At 52.7% G+C, this 16,511-nt stretch overlaps 1 protein-coding gene across 3 annotated transcripts in view; it reads left to right on the top strand.

Moving 5' to 3' along the window:
- The first annotated feature begins 8,047 nt into the window (after positions 1 to 8,047).
- Positions 8,048 to 16,511, top strand: part of Llgl1 (LLGL scribble cell polarity complex component 1) — an 18,175-nt gene continuing 9,711 nt past the window's right edge. For 2 of the 3 annotated variants that reach the window (XM_078043005.1, XM_078043004.1), the window contains exons 1-8: positions 8,049 to 8,224; positions 12,098 to 12,195; positions 14,300 to 14,381; positions 14,479 to 14,609; positions 15,597 to 15,755; positions 15,831 to 15,993; positions 16,073 to 16,208; positions 16,411 to 16,465. In XM_078043005.1, the coding sequence (XP_077899131.1) occupies positions 8,144 to 8,224; positions 12,098 to 12,195; positions 14,300 to 14,381; positions 14,479 to 14,609; positions 15,597 to 15,755; positions 15,831 to 15,993; positions 16,073 to 16,208; positions 16,411 to 16,465 (905 nt within the window). In that variant the 5' untranslated portion in view covers positions 8,049 to 8,143. Of the gene's footprint in view, positions 8,225 to 12,097; positions 12,196 to 14,299; positions 14,382 to 14,478; positions 14,610 to 15,596; positions 15,756 to 15,830; positions 15,994 to 16,072; positions 16,209 to 16,410; positions 16,466 to 16,511 lie in introns of all 3 variants that reach the window. The other variant, XM_078043006.1, reaches the window with a different exon arrangement.

The following is a 16,511-nucleotide window of genomic DNA, read 5'->3' as shown; positions in this document are numbered from 1 at the left end:
AAAAAAGGACCAGGCATATAGCTCCTTGGGTTCTCTCCCCATTATTAAAAATAAGTATATAAATAAATAAGACTTAGGGCTAGCGGGGTAGTCAGTGGGAGCGTGCTTTCTAGGTGTGCATGAGGCCCTTGGTTCAATCCCAAGCACTACAAAAAATAATAAATACAGCATAGATAATAGTAAATATAAAATAAGTAGGAAATATTTGGTTTTAAATATTAGTTCTGTAAGTTTTTCTTTTATTTTATAGAACTAAGGATTGACCTGGGGGTATTCTACTATATGAGCCTTTAAATTTTTCATTTAAAGGCTCATAGTAGAAAACTTGCCTCAGCCTTTTGAGAAGCTGGGATTATAGGCCTGTGCCACTATATCTGGCTCCTTAATTTTTAAAATAATTTCAATTTTATATCATCTAATTTTTCCCTCCCTGCTCCTGCAGTGCTGAGGATTGAACTTGGAGCCTGGCACATGCCCAGCAATCTCACTGCTGCTGAGCTATGTCCCCAGCCCCTAGTTTTCAATAATGACCATTTAACAGCTGACTCACACATTTTTTTTTTTTTAAATTGGGGATTGAACCCAGGGTTGCTGTACCACTGAACCACATTATTGTGAGATTGAGCTTGTTGAGTTGCCCAGGATGGCTTCAAACTTGGGATCTTCCTGCCTCAGGCTTCCAAATAGTTGGGATTATAGGTGTGTGCCATAGCACCTGGTTCAACAAAAATTTGCCAATTGAGTCTTGCAAGTAGCGCCGGCATACCACTGGGCTTCTGAACAGAGAAGGGATGATACGCAGACTTAGGATCCTTCAGGCTGCTGTGTTGAGGACAGTCAAAATCAATACAAAAGCCACTGCGTTGGTGAGGGACTAAGGTGTGGAATATGGGAGTTGGGACCTCAGGTCTGTGTGGTGGAGGTGTGTTGAAGCCTTTGGACTATGTCAAAGTTGGGGTTCCCCCTGCTAGGTATCAGATGCTCATTGCTGCAGTTCCCCTTGTGCTCACAGCGTGGCAGCAAAGCCTGAGTCATGGGGCCTCACTGTGAAGGCCAAGGGATGACTATCTTTTGGTCTAGATGGGGAACCTAAGTCCCCCAGAACCTGCTACACGTTATCCAGAGGCAAGAACTCAGGTTCCCTGCTGCTTCTGCCCTGCTCATCCAGGATCCTCAGGCCAGGTGTGCAGGGCCACTGAAACCTGAGGGGCAAGCAGAGGCCCAAACATCAGGTAACCCCCAGACCAGAGGGCAGAGCTGTGGGCAGCAGAGCTCCCAGCCTGGGTCTCACACATCTCTCTTGGCCCCAGCTCCTTGGGGAACCCTTATGCACCTTTCACATGCCAGTCAGTGGCCTCTGCCTCAGGAAGCTCTGCTGGAAGCTACCTTTGCTGGCCCTCCTCCCAGATATTCCTGGGCTTCCCCAGACCACTGGCTTCCTTCAACAGCGAGAGGCCACTGTGTGGTCACAATGTTTCCATGTCAGGCTTGGAGACTGGGACCTCACTTCCACCCTTTCCCTTTCCTCACTGTGCACGAGGCCCTTTTACTTATTGTCTCATTGAATTCTTACCACAACCTCTCAGACCTCACTTAGGACCAATCAAATTCGGAGTCTACTAGCTGTGTGACTCGGGCAAATGACTTAACCTTCAGTTTCTTCCTGAATAAAATGGGGACAGGACTGAAGAAACGACGACAGTGTCTGGCACGGACCAAGTATTTAGGGTTAATAAATGGTAGCAATCAATATTATCCCCCATTTTTTCAGATGAGAAAACTGAGGCCCAGAAAAGTGAAGTGGCCGAGGGAGACAACATTAGAACTTGGGGCCACAGTTGGTTGAAGTGGAGCACACCTGTAACCCCATCGATTTGAGAGGCTGTGGCAGGAGAATGGCAAGTTCCAGGCCCTCCCAGACAACTTAGTAAAACCCTGTTTCAAAATAAAAATTTTATTATTTTTTTTTTAATATTTATTTTTTTTAGTTTTAGGTGGTCACAATATCTTTTTTATTTTTATGTGGTTCTGAGGATCGAATCCAGTGCCTTACGCATGCTAGGCGAGTGCTCTACCACTTGAGCCACATCCCCAGTCCCTCAAAATAAAAATTTTAAATAAAATAAACAGGGCCAGGGATGTGGTTCAGAGCCATGTCCTATCATGCAGGAAGCCCTAGGTTACATCCCCAGTACAAAAAAGGAAAAAAAAAAAAAAAAGAGGAGGGTCACAGAAAGGAAAAAAACAGAGCCTTCCTTCCTTCCAATAGGCCTGTGGCCAAGCTCCCGGAGCTTCTGAGGCAGGTGTCCCCAAGTCCCCAGGATTCCAGCTCATGGCCAGTGTCAGGTCACCAGCCCCACCTGAGGAGAAGGGGCTTTGTAGCCCTGTGTTGTCTATCTTCGAAATTTGGTCAGGACCCATCCCAGAGCCTGTTTCAGACTGGGGCTGCCTCCATACCCCACCTACCATCTGCTCTTTCTCTCACTGGGGTACAGAACACTGTTCACCCTCTGGATTGAGAAATACTAGAATCTACTGCTCCCTCTCCTCTGGGCCTGAGGCCAGCTTCCTTCTGCATACCCCACAAAACAAGCTACTCACTCCTGCCCCTGGCCTGGGCTGGCCAGCCAGCCGGTCAGCCCTCTGACTCCCCTTCTCTCTCATCTCTCTCCTGCCTGCCCTGCCCCACTCTCTAGCCTGAGACTCCACTCCAGGAATCCTTGGGCCTACAGTCCCCCACCCCCCACCCCCAGCCACCAGGAAGAAGCTGTGTGTGTGTGTGGTTTGGGCGGCTCAGCAGGGTCACTGGCCTGGGCTGGGATCTGAGCCAGCTCCTGAAAGGCAGGCCTGCCTCCTCCAGCCAGAGAAGTCCTCCCTCCCAGCCCCAGCTCAGCTGCCGCTTGGGATTCCCCCACTTGACACTCCCTGGAATCACCCCTTCTCTTCCCCTTTCCTCTGCAGGGAAGTAACCAAACGACCTCAGCTTCCAACTGCTGTCTATAAAGTGGGGTTGTCCTTGTACCTACAAGGATCGAAGGGGATGAGGCACACAGCATTTTCTGGGGCCTCTGTCTCTGAGGACACACTCAGTGCATGCCAGCCTGGGTCACAAACACCCCTAGATATCTACCTGCCCACCCACATCCTATCAACCACCACTTCCCATGGATTTGATTCCTAAACTGTGATTGTTGTTTGTGTATTACTGTGTGTGTGTGTGTGGGGGGGGTTTGTGTGTGTGTGCTGCTGGAATGGAACCATCTCACACGCCAGGCACATGCTCCACCACTGAGCTACAACTCCAGCCTGTTCTGCATTTTGTAGTGATGTATTTCAAATACACCGAAAAAGACTTAAAATAAGAGAGAAGTTCACGTTAACGTGTTGTCATATTTGCTTCAGGTTATTTTGTTTTTGAGTGGTCTCACCAGGTTGTCCTGGAACTCTTGGGCTCAAGTAATCCTCCTGTCTCGGCCTCTTGAGCAGCTGGGACAAAGGCACATGCCACAGCATCTATTTCAGATCTTTTTTTTTTTTTTTTTTAAATCTGTTTTTTGGGATTCCAGATACTTTGGAGGCGAAGGCAGGAGGATCGCAAGTTTAAGGGCAGCATCAGCAATTATGAAGACCCTGTCTCAAAATAAAAATAAAAAGGGCTGGGGCTGTCGTTCAGTGGTAGGGCACTTGCCTTGCACACATGAGGCACTGGGTTCGATCCTCAGTACCACATAAAAATAAATAAATAACACGTAAAGGTATGGTCTCCATCTACAAAAAAAAAAAAAGGCGGCGGGGTGGGGGATAGGCTGGAGATGCAGCTCAGGTGTAAAGTGCTCCTAAATGTAACACCCCCCCCCCACAAAACCAAAACAAAACCCCACCCACACCTCAGTGTTTGAGGGCTTGCCTGTCAAACCCAACCAAACCCAACCCAATCTTCAGGGAGCTCCTTCTCAGGCAAGGGGAGACAAACACACAAAGACTCCAGATAGATGGTGAGTGGGAAGCCAGCAGGCGAGGGCCTTAGGAGTGGGCCTGCTATTGCTTCCTTTTTTTTGGTTGTAGTACTGGGGTATTGGGATTGAACCCAGAGGCGCTTTACCACTAAGCCCTGTTTTCCCTTTTTATTTATTTTTTTTTGTGGTGTGCTCATCACTGAACTACATTCCTAGCCCTGTTTTTTTTTTTAATATATTTTTTTTAGTTGCAAATGGACACAATATCTTTATTTTTATTTATTTCTTTTTATGTGGTGCTGAGGCTCGAACCCAAGGTCTTGTGCATGCAAGGCAAGCACTCTACCACTGAGCTACAACCCCAGCCCCCTAGCCCTGTTTTTACATTTATTATTTATTTGTTTGTTTTCTAGTACTGGGATTGAACCCCGGGGTGCTCAGTGGTATGATCTACATACACATCCAGCCCTTTTTCATTTACTTATTTATTTTGTTTTGTTTCTGTGGTGCTGGGGACTGAAACCAGTACCTTGTGCATGCTAGGCAAGCGCGCTACCACTTGAGCCACATCCCCAGCCCCTTCTTTCCCTTATTTTTTAAGACAGGGTCTCACTAACTTACTGAGGCTGGCCTCAAACTTTCGATACTCTGGCCTCATCCTCCTGAGTTGCAGAGATTACAAGTGCATGCCAACGCCACCATGCCTGGCTCAATATTTTTGAGATGGTAGTCTCCTTTTGTTGCCCAGGCTGGCCTTTAATTCCTGAACTTCAGGGATCCTCCCGACGTAGCCTTCCAAGTAAATGGGACTACAAGTGCGTGCTCCTGGGCCTGGCTAAATCTGCCTTTTTAAATCAAAGATAGATCAGAGAGGTGTCATTTATTAAAACCAAGAAGGTTTTGAGGAGTTTGATTAAGTGGAGGCCTGGGAATAGAATGTTCAAGGCCAATGCAAAGATCCTGAGGTAAGAATCCACGAGGTATGTTTAAGAAGGGGGGAAGTCATCTATCCCTGGATTGAGAGTTCTAAAACCAGCTGGCTCACAAGGTACAGACCTTGCCTGGGTCTATGTTCACATCTTGTTTTCGATTACTTCATTTAGTCCTTACTACATTTTATAGATGAGAAAAATGAGGCTCAGAGTGGATTAGTGGCTCAGCTAAAGTTACCTAGCTTATAAGATGTCTTGGGAATTGAAATCTAGGTCCCATCTCAGAGCTGGGCTGGAGACCTGGACATGGGAGCGTGGTCACCCTACTCAGGAAATGCAGAGAAGGCTGTAGCCCCTTGCCTGGCTGAAGAAGCTGGAGCAGGGATCAACTGTCCCTTCCCATGGATCTGAGCACCCTCCTACCTCCTGTATTCCCAAGAGAGGCATGGAAGCACCTTAGATGGAGGAGGACCCTGTATTCAGGTACTTGCCTGGGCTCCCCTGAGTAAGGAGCTGACTTGTCCTAGATATCTGTCCCTATCCCCTTAGGCTTCTGTAGTAATGGGCCTGGGCTCCCCTGGGTGAGGGTACAGATATTCATGCCCCAGCCTTTTCCTGCCCTATGCCATCCCTGAGCCCTGCCCAGCTGTATGGGCAGGCTGGGCCACCTATCTAGCTCAATTTACCTGTTTTTATCTCAGTATACCTACTTAACTCCTTGCCCCTTAACATGATCAGATTGGGGCCAAGTTCGCTTCAGAGTTACCTAGAAAAGGGGTCAGTTTAAAAATCCAGATTCTAAGCCTCCACTCCACTGGTATTCACATTTTGGGGACCTAGAATCTGCACTGTTGACAAGAAGGGGGATTCGTCCCCCACTCCCCAGTTTTGGGGATTAAACCTGGGGGTGTTCTACCACTGAGCTACATTCCCAGCCCTTTTAATTTTGAGGCAGAGTCTCACTAAGTTGCTCAGGCTGGCCTTATGATCCTCCAGCCTCTGCCTCCTGAGTTGCTGGGATTACAGGTTATATACCACCATATCTAGCCCAAGTTCCACTTCAAAATGGAGCCAAAGGAAGGGTCAGGACTTGCCTAGAGTTAAAAAAAGGGGATCAGGGCTGGGGATGTAGCTCAAGCGGTAGTGCGCTTGCCTGGCATGCGTGCGGCCCGGGTTGGATCCTCAGCACCACATACCAACAAAGATGTTGTGTCCGCCGAGAACTAAAGAATAAATATTAAAATTCTCTCTCTCTCTCTTTAAAAAAAAAAGGGGGGATCAAACAATTAACAGTAACCATGATAACAGTTAACACATACATGGCTCCTCCTATTTGCCTCGCATGTTCTAAGGATTTGACAAGTATTAATTCATTTAATCTTTACAACAACACCTTGAGGTAAATACTAGGATTAGCAGCATTTTGGGGGAAACTGAGGCAAAAAGTGCCTAACTGTAACCTGCTCCAAATGGCATACCTTCTAGATGATGGTGATGATATGAATTAACTTTGTAACACTCGTAAGAATGAGTGTTTTAAAGGCTGATGTCACTTGTGTTTGTGCCAGGGGAGCCTTTTGCATTGGGTCCTGAAGGAGGAATACGAGTTCCTCAGAGGCTGAGGAAGGAATTCCAGACACACCATACAGCCAAGGCAAAAGCATGGTGGTGTGAGGTGCTCTGGTACACTGGGGAGGCTCAGTAGCAGGGCAGGGGCCAGAACCCAGGCTTCTGAGTTGGGCAAGGAGTGGTGGGCATTGGCCAGAAGCAGTCTGATTTTCTTCAATCCAGTCAGCTCTGTCCACAACTAGAGACCCCTTGCCTTGGCTCATCTGTCTCAGCTTCCTCATCTGTGAAATTGGGATGGTATAATTTTCTTATTTCATATAATTGTTAAAGAGCATTAAATTGGTGGAAACCAGGAAACGGGTCCCCCCCACCTCTGGTGCTGAGGATGGAACCCAGGGCCCCCAGCATGCTAGGCAAGCACTGTCCCACTGAACCACATCCCCAGGCCCCAGGAAAGGATTTTGAGCAGTGCCTACCACACAGTAGGCACTTGAAAGCTTTGTTGGTATCAACTTTGTTTCTTTCCAGCTCCCGGTCCCAATTTCCAAAATGGGCTGAGCAAGGCTAAGTGTGGGTGGAAGTGGGCAGCCAGGTCCCTGTTGCTGGGCAACAGCCTCAGGGTCAGAGGTCAGCCCCTCCCCCTGCTCCCAGCTCGGAGGTTGGGGCCTCGCCCACCTGCCCCACCTAAAATTCTGAGACCTATCTCAGCACAGACCCGGGGCAGCTCATTCTCAGCCTGGAAGGTTATGCCTGGAGGCCACGGTCCAGATGAAAAAAGGAGGCCTGGGTGGATGGGGATAGTCAGAGATTGGGGAGGTCTTCAGTTTTATTCAAACCCGACTCCCTTTGGAGGGAAGGACCTCCCTCCATCTCAGAAAAACCCAGATCCAATCTCAGGACACTCCTGAACGCCACCTCTTGCCGGGTTCTTGTCTCTTTCTTTAGCTGATGCCACTCATAAGAATCCTTTGTGTTTGTGCCAAGGGAGCCTTTTGCATTGGGTCCTGAAGGATGGATAGGAGTTCCCCAGAGGCTGAGGAAGGAATTCCGGACTGATCACACAGCCAAGGCAAAAGCATGGTACTGTGAGGTGCTCTGATTCACTGGGGAATAAAGTAGCGCTCCGCGAAACTGAAAAAATGTAAACTTGGCAATCATCCGGCCAGTAGCATTGATGTGTACGCGCTCACGGGGGCTAAAGAGCTGTTCCAGTCAGAGCTCACCTGACTCTCGGGGCAGGGTTGTCCCATTATGTGAAGGTGCACGTTGCTCGTTCGTTGGATAGAGCCTCCTCCAAGCCCAGGAACAGGCACCGGACCCCTCCAAACTGCATCCCGGGTCGCCCACGCTGGAGACCCGGCTACCGGACTACAAGTCCCAGCAGGCCCCACGCGAAAGCGCATGCGCAACGAGCGTCCCTTAGCGAGCCTGGCCGAGCCCGGGGGCCCAGTTCTCCCCCATTGTCTGGCCGGCAGGGGCGGGGCGGATGGCACGATTGGAGCGCTCATTGGTCGAGCTGGACGTCCTTCTTGTCCCGCGACCCACCCCCCCACCCCGTGCAGGTCCCGCCCCGCGCGCCCGCGCCCCGGCCGCCTGGCGCCCCGCCCGCACCTCAGGACCGGCGGGGCTGCGCGGCGCATCCTGCGGGTGGCGGCGGCGGGCGCGGCGCCGGCAGCCGGGCGCAAGATGATGAAGTTTCGGTTCCGGCGGCAAGGCGCCGATCCGCAGCGCGAAAAGCTCAAGCAGGAACTCTTCGCCTTCCACAAGGTGCTGTGGCGCCCGGGCCGGAGCGGGAGGGGGCGGGTCGGGGGCCCGGGCCGGGGACCGGGGGCCGGAGCCACGTCGGGCCCGGGGGGAAGGGGCGGCCGACTGGCGCGCGGCGGGGCCGGGCCCGGAGCCCCTCGGCGGGCCCTGTTCCTCGCGTCCTCGCCTTCGCGCTCGGACTCGCGTGGGTCTGGGTCTCGGCGACTTTGGTGCCGTCTTTTCAGCTCTCCGTGGGCCTCACCGCCCTGGCCCTGCACGGCTCTGGCTGGGCAGGTCTCCGGGTCTTTCTGTCTCAGTGCCACTCTTTGCATCTCTGTAGGTCTCTGACCCTCCATCTCCGTCTATGACCGTCACCCTCAGTCTGTGCCTGTGTGTTGGGGGAGGAGGCGTCTCTGCCTCTGACCCTCTGTCCCTCTTCTCTTTCCCTGTATCCTTCGGCGTCTCCTTTCCTTCCTTCTCTCTCTGCGTCTCTGAGTCTTTGCCTGTCTCTCCCTGAATGTCGCTCTCCGTCTCTGTAGGGGTCTCTGAATCTCTTACTGTACTTCTGATCTCCTCTCTCTCTCTCTCTCTCTCTCTCTCTCTCTCTCTCTCTCTCTCTCTCTCTTTTGATGTCCCCTGCTTGGCCCTTGGACAAGCCAGGGCCGGGTTTTGTTTTGCTTTCGCACCCGGGCCAGCAGGAGAGGTGAGGGGTGGAGGCCAAAGTGGGGGGTGGGGCTGGGAAATCCCTTCGGAGCCTTCCCCTCCCTTCCCCCACCTCCTGAGGCTCTGCTCTGCCTTACCCGGGGCTGAGTGAATCCGAATGACGTGCTGGACTGTGTACCCAACTGCACTTAAAATTGTGGTGCCTTGGTCTAATCAGCTATGAAATGGGTTCACTGGCAGTGGGCTCTGGCTCCCTGTGCCACATGGGCTATCCTGTCACTTTGTAGAACTTGGGAGGGAAAGTGGAGGACTGGTCTTTCTTTCTCTGGGTGGGATAGAAGGGGCCCTGGGAAAGTCCTCAATCTCCTGACACCCCTACACTGATAGAAGGTAAATAGGGTGAGGCCCCAGCCTGCCTCTTGCTAATTCCTCCTGGGTGGTTGGGGGTGGTTTGTACCTCAGTTTTACCATAAAGCCTTCTCTCTGCTGTTTGGAATTAGATTTGTTATCTCCATCACACACTGAGGGTGAAAATTGGGATTCAGTGGGGAAGTGAGGACTTGTCTGAAGTCACAGAGCAAGCTGGGCCACTTTGTCTCCCTTGATTTCCTCCATAGTAAGATTGGGCTTTAGCCTTAGGGGAAGGGGTTTTGGAGGGGCTGCTATGATCCTGAGCCAGGCCAGGTTCCCAGGGTTGCCTGGAAGAGACTTGCCACCAGGAGATTTGTCACCCTGGAAATTCTGGGATGTCTTAGGGCTCGAAGTTTTACCTGCTGAGATCCTAGGTAGTGGTGATGGGGCTGCCCAGGATCCTCAGACTTGGTGACTGAGACCTATCAGTGATCCAAGAGAGGAGAGAGACTGGTGCTGAGGGGCCCCCAGATCCCACCCCTTCTTTTCTGTGCTGGGGTGGCTGTGAGGGTGGGAGGATAATAGACCTTCCAGGAAAGGGGGGACAGGTACTGGGCTAAATGTCACTCTCGCAGTTGGTAAATTGGGGTGTGCAATAAGAACCTGAGACTGATAGAGTGAGACTCAGACTCAGCTCACACTAGTTAGCCCTAGGCTTTCAGGAGGTGAGGTGAAGCCCTTATTCTAAGTGGGCAGCAGTGGTGGGAGAGAGTGGTCTTAGGGAAGGGGTATGATTACCAAAGGGGGTGATAGGTGATCCGTAAGGGAACAGGCCCCAGATTTGTGAGTTTGGGGGAGCTTATTAGTTTGGATGAACATGAACTTTGGACTCTGGGTCTTGGATTCAGATCTCGGCCCAACTCACAAGTTGACTGTGGAATGTGTTTCATGTCGGTTTAATACTGGGTCCCTACTTCTTTTTGTTGGGAACACAGTGGAGACCAAGAGAGACAAATGTCTTTTCGCTTGGGGCTCATGCACTCACTGGAAAGAAAACCAAAAGAAAAAAGTTAAGTAGGTAACAGTTCATACCATGACCAGTGCTGTGGTAAAATAAAGCAGGGGGAGACTGTGGGAAGTGTAGACCAGGATGCTTCTGCAGCCATGGACATTTAGGGAGGCCTCTGAGTGATGGGAAGGAGCCTGTCATGGGAGGGCTGCATGAAGCCTGTTCAGTGCTGAGGGACAGTAGATGCAAAGACTCAGGAAGGAATGAACCTAGTGAACTGGAGGAAAGCAAAAGGGTATTGGACCAGGAGTCAGGTAGCTGGGAGAAGCTTACAGAGGGGAATGAGGTGATGAGGACTTGACTTTGACTTTGGGTGAGCTGGGAACCCCTGGAAGGTCTTGTGCAGAGAAGGAACAAGGAGATGATTTTCACAGGCATCTTCTGGCTTCTTTGTGGGGGTGGGAAACAGCCTGCAATGAGTGCTAGTCCAGGCAGGTGTGGTCTGAGGCCTGGGGCAGATAGGGGCTGTAGAATGTGGGAAGGGTGACCACTGTGTGCGTGTTGAAGCTGAGCTAACGGAGCTCAGGAATGGATTGGACGTGGGGTATGAAGGATGAAAATAATAGACAAGTGACCTATTCTCCTCTCTTCTTAAACGAGAAAACTCAAAACTGTGGGAATTTTTGAAGCAGATATCGTATGTACCTGACTGCTGATTGCTAGGCTGTAACCTGGGACTGGCTAGACAAAGATCAGGTCCAGCAAGGGCATGCCAGAGGACTCTCTAATCAAATGGGCAACTTAGCCCTTGGGTGGGCTCCAGTGCCATTGGGAAATGGGCTTGGTGAGTATTATGACAGCTGATAGCCAGGCTGTAGCCAAGCCAGCTGCCCAGAGGGCTCAGTTCCCTCGTGGATGGGCTGAGGCTGGGGTGACAGGCAGGCTAGGAATGGGGTGTCTTAGGAATGTGTCTTCCTGAGGTGGTGGCCCACATTGGGCATCCCAGAGTGGTATTCAGAATGGGGCTGGGGCCCAGGTGTGCTGGTTCCCTGGGGAGGCCCTCCCAGCTAGGCTTTGGGGGCTGAGTGAGAGCTCTTGAGGTTGGGGTAGGCAAATGGAGAGAAGCATAGCTTGGCCAAAGGAAAGAACATGCATGGGAGCCTGGTGGGTGGGGAAGGGGCTGCACTGTGTTGGGATTGGCCCTACAGGGAGCTGAGCACTGGGTGGCTAGCAGTGCCATTAACACTGGGACAGTATACAAGTTGCCTTAAAGTCCTCCCCAGCATTGATGGGACTGGTACTCATGTTGCCTGGCTATTTCCAGGTGGGCGTGTGGGGTGACACCCTCAGGATTTGGACAGAAAGCTGACAGGGCCTCAGTCTTCCTGAGTTTGGAGGGAGTGAGAAGCCTTTGCCTAGATGTCCTGGGTGTTGAACTTGACCTCTGACCACCATGTAGGATCTGTGTTTGGGGAGTGCCACGGACTTCATATGGGACCCCTGGCAGTATAGCACCTCACCAGCTTCAGTTTGTGCCTCTAAGAAGGGGTGCAGAATCCCCATGGGGCAGGTAGGGTCTTTTTAATTCCTGTGCTTCTTTGAGCCTTGTTCTCTGTTGCTAGAATCTTGTGCACAGTGTGTCAACATGGGCATTGAGGGGAACAGAGGCTTGGCAAAGAGGGGGCCTACATGTGCCATGCATACAGCAAGGTCATGGTAGAGCCTGGGGACTCAGCCACTTTCCTGTGTACTGGAGGTACAGAAAGTAGAAGGACCTGGCTCTTGATCCTCGTGTAGCAGCAGCAGAGTCTGGAAGCTGCCTTGGGGTGGGCTTCAGGATGTGTACACCCCAGCAGCCCTCTTCTTCCCTACAGACTGTGGAGCATGGCTTCCCCAACCAGCCCAGCGCCCTGGCCTTCGACCCTGAACTTCGCATTATGGCAATTGGCACCAGGTCTGGAGCTGTCAAAATGTATCCTTTGCAGCTGTGGTGTTCAGGGCCTGTTCAGGACCACCTGTATGCATATCCCTGTGACTGGGGTTCCAGCCTTGGCAGGTACTTTGTGGAGGCCCCAGTGGGTTCTGGGATATTGGAGCAGGTTGGTACTGTCTGTATGCCTGACAGGCCTGGGACAACTCTTCCTGGAGACTATGGTGACTTTTGCTGGTAGACTGAGTGTATGGCGATGGGAGGGGTTGGTTTGCAGTGGCCACAGCTGTCCCTTGCTGCTTTTGAGCCAGCCAGTTTCCTAGGCGACCCTGCCATCATCCCAGCAACTGTGACTGGGGAGAACAGAGCAGGAGTCTGGGCCATGATCGCATTGAAGGTGGTGGATGGGCTGGGGAGAGGGTCTGTTGAGTGGGTGCACACGTGTGTTTGAATTTGAAGACATGTGTCCAGCCAAGAGGGGAGGGGCAGTGCCAGGCTGGGCATGGTGAGCATAGCACGGCCCCCACCTGGATCCTGGCGGGTGCACAATGGGCCATGTGAGCTGTACAAAGCGGGCATTTTCCTTGCAGGCCAGGGTGGGGGGGGGTAGTGGCAGGCAGCTGACTGCCTCCTTGCCTGCCCTACAGAATCCCACCCCAACTGCTCTTCAGGAAACTGAGGTATAAGTCTGGCCAGCGGCTGCTTTGTGAGGGTGCCCGTGACTGCCCCTCTGTAGGTGGTGCTCTGGGTCTCAGTACCCTGATGGTAGACATTGGCCGGCAGAAAATAAGCCAGTGCCTAGAAGGGGGAGGGTGTGGGGGGGTCTCCTCACCCCCAGGCTGGGAACTGGCCAAGTAGGGAAGTATCTGGGCCTTTATGAGCTATTTGCTGGCTCTATGAAGTGTGGCTGGGCTGAGATGCCCCCTGCTTTCTCAAGAGCCTTTGCCTGCTGCCCACACCTATTGTGGTCTCTTTCTCCGTGTCCCACGGGCTTTCACCATATCTCATAGCACCTGTATAGGCTTTGCTGTTAGCTCTGGAGCTCTCTCTCCTGTGGCTGATCTCTTGTGCATTGGCTCCTCATGGTCACAGTGAACCTGAAATACAGATGATGACATGAGCTTCAGAGGAGGCCAGGCCCAGGGATTCTCCTTTGCTTCCCTCCTTCTAAATCACTGTAGCCTGGAGTTTCCTGGGGTCAGGAAACTGAGGCTGGAGAGGGCCAACTGTGGTCTTAGAAGCTGCCCCTCCCCCTGCAGGGCAGTCTCCATCTCCTTGGCGACCCTGCTTCCCGCCCAGCTGCTCTTGCTCCCTCTTTTGTCCTCTTCTCTGTCCCAGCCAGGCTCCTGCAGAGAATCCCAGCTCAAGCTCCAGGCAACGGCTCCTGCCTTGTCACTGGGGCAACACTGCTGACCCTTCCCTAAACCCTCTCTCTTGAGCCCTCTCAGGCCTTGCCATTCACCCACCATCAACCCTAGAGTTATTGGGACTCTAGGCACTGACATGGGGCATTTCAAGCATTTCACGTGTGTCCGTGTGCTCATCTGTAAAATGGGCAGTCTGGGGTCTCTGCTCTTGTGCAGTGGGGGCTGTTGGCCACTTGCCCTGGAGGGAAGTGGATTTCTTTGCCCAGAGCTGGCGATGGGCCTGAAGCTGTGGTAAAAGGCAGCCTGGACTCTGCTCTGGGCTTCCCTGTTTGGGCCTGACCTTGTGTCTCTGGCCTGCAAGATCCCAACCCACCAGGCTCTCGGCCTTCATAGGCACATACAAATATTTGAGGTTGAAATAGAGCAGAACCCCAGCTGTGTGCCAGGTCTGGACCAAGCATGCTGGGCGAGATTTTATTCTCACTTGATTTGCAGCTGCCCTGAAAGGTGCCACTAGCCCATTTTTACAGATGAGGAAATTAAGACCCCAAAGCAATACTGACTTGCAGCAGCTGCATGGAGCCTCTGAGCCTAGGAAAACCTTGGGAATGCAGGATTGAAGCTTCTTCAAGGAAGGGGGCCTCACTGGGTCTTGGAACCTCCGGTAGGTAGGTCTCAGGCAAAACCCATGAAAATTATCCTGGAGAAGGCGGCTTGTGCATAAGGTTTTCTGGCCTGTGCCTGCCTGCATGATTCTGTCCTTGACCAGTCACCCTCAGCTATGGTGCACCCGGTGTGGAATTCACGGGCCTGCACCGGGATGCGGCCACTGTCACTCAGATGCACTTCCTGCCCGGTCAGGTGAGCTTCTGCTCCCTATCAGCCAGCTCCTTGTGGTTCCCTTGCCCTCCCATTTCTCTAGGCCAACCCAATTTTGGTCTCTGCTTGCACCCTGCAGGGTCGCCTCCTAACCCTGCTAGATGACAGCAGTCTGCATCTCTGGGAAATCGTCCATCATAATGGCTGTGCCCACCTGGAGGAGGCACTCAGTTTCCAGCTGCCCAGCCGGCCTGGCTTTGATGGTGCCAGGTACTGGAGGACCCCTGAGCAGGGGAATATCCTGGGGAGGCCTGGGAGCTAACTGTGCCAAGGTGTGGAGAGACGGGCATGCCAGAAGGGCTGTTCTTTGGGGTGGGGGCTATGTTTGAGTCTGGCCCTGGGAGGACCCTGCTTGGCTAAGTTGTGCTCTGGACTTCTCAAATTAGATGGGAGGTTCTGGTGGAGTTTGAGGCAAGCAGGCAGGGTTTGTGCTACTGACTGGGAATCTTTGGTGACCATGAGCCCCAGGAGATACTGTGTTATATGTCAAACTTCATGGGCCTGTGGTGTGACACTGCACTCCTGTGGTGTTGGGGGTTTCTGGGGCTTGGAAAAGGGTTTCAGACAAACAGAGGTCCCCTGATCCCTTGAGTTGGGAGTAGGGGATAAGCCATTGTGTGCATGGGTGAACAAACAGGATTGGGGGCAGGAGGATCCCACAGGTATAGTAGGTGTTGGCAGGATGCTCCAGATATAACACAATGGTCCTGGCCCTCTCCCTCCCCGTCCCTGCCCATAATGGCTAGAGTGGAGGATTCCTGACCCACGGGCTGGTTTTTGGGCAGCCCTCGCCTCTGCAGGTAAGGGCCATTTGGCGCTTCTTCAAAGTCAGGAGGCATCCAGAGAGCTGGTAAAAGGATTTCTGGGTGGGGATCAGGATGCTGTGTTAGTCCTGGAGCTGGAGCTCCTGGTCATCATTGGGGCGATGCCCCCGTGCCTGAGTTTGCTTCCTAGTGGTGGGAGGAGCCAGGAGTTCTCAGAGACTTGGGAAACCTATTTTTATCCCTCTTCCTGCCTGATGAATAATTGAGCAGGCTAATTACACTGCAGTGTCGCCTTCCTGAGGTGCCATCCTGCTCTGTAAGAAGGCCCTGGTGAGCGCATAGGGACTGGGTAGGAGTGGCAGTAAGTCCCAGCCCTCTCCACATCCTCTTCAGCAAATGGTTGGGCTCACTCCCTTACCCTTATCCTCTACAGCACCCCGTCCAGCCTCACCCGTATCACAGTGGTTCTGCTGATGGCCGCTGGCAACACGGCAGCTCTGGGCACTGAGGGAGGTAGCATCTACTTCCTGGATGTCACTACCCTGACACTGCTTGAGAGGCAGACCCTCAGCCCAGATGAGGTTCTGCGCAGGTGAGCCATAGGCAGGCTGCCCAGCACCCACTCTGACTGGAAACTTCTCCCAATTCACTGGGGCTCCTTCTGTAGTGTGCCAGACGACTACCGCTGTGGAAAGGCTCTGGGCCCTGTGGAGTCACTCCAGGGACACCTTCGGGACCCCACCAAGATTCTTATTGGCTACAGCCGGGGCCTGCTGGTCATCTGGAACCAGGCTGCACAGTGTGTTGACCACATCTTCCTGGGGAACCAGGTAGGGGTGAGGCTTGCCCTCTGTTAGTCTGGGCCCATGCACACACCCACAGGCTCATGCCTGTCTGCCTCCATTACAGCAGTTGGAGAGTCTTTGTTGGGGGCGCAACAGTGGTACCATCATCAGTTCGCACAGTGATGGCAGCTATGCCATCTGGCCCATGGACACTGGCGGCTCCCCAACTCTACAGCCCTCCATAGCCACTATTCCCTATGGTGAGTGCTGGGGAGGCCTGAGGCAGAGGGTGGCATCTAGAGGGCCACTTGGCCTTGGTGGGGGGCAGTAACCAGCCAGATCTGCAAAGGGAGACCCCCTGGGGGGATGGTTGGGGTGATGTTGCTTTCCCCTGGGGAGAGGCAGGAGGAAGCTTCAAGGTAGACCAGGAATGGGAGGTCTGACACTGTCCCAACCCCCCAGGCCCCTTTCCCTGCAAGGCCATCAACAAGATTCTGTGGCGGAACTGTGAATCGGGGTATGTTGAGGGAGTGTGTGGGTGGGGGGTTGCACCTGGCTTGGGG

This window comes from Ictidomys tridecemlineatus, chromosome 3 (assembly GCF_052094955.1).
Source record: "Ictidomys tridecemlineatus isolate mIctTri1 chromosome 3, mIctTri1.hap1, whole genome shotgun sequence".
Taxonomy (NCBI): domain Eukaryota; kingdom Metazoa; phylum Chordata; class Mammalia; order Rodentia; family Sciuridae; genus Ictidomys; species Ictidomys tridecemlineatus.
This window is presented reverse-complemented; position numbering and strand designations above follow the sequence as displayed.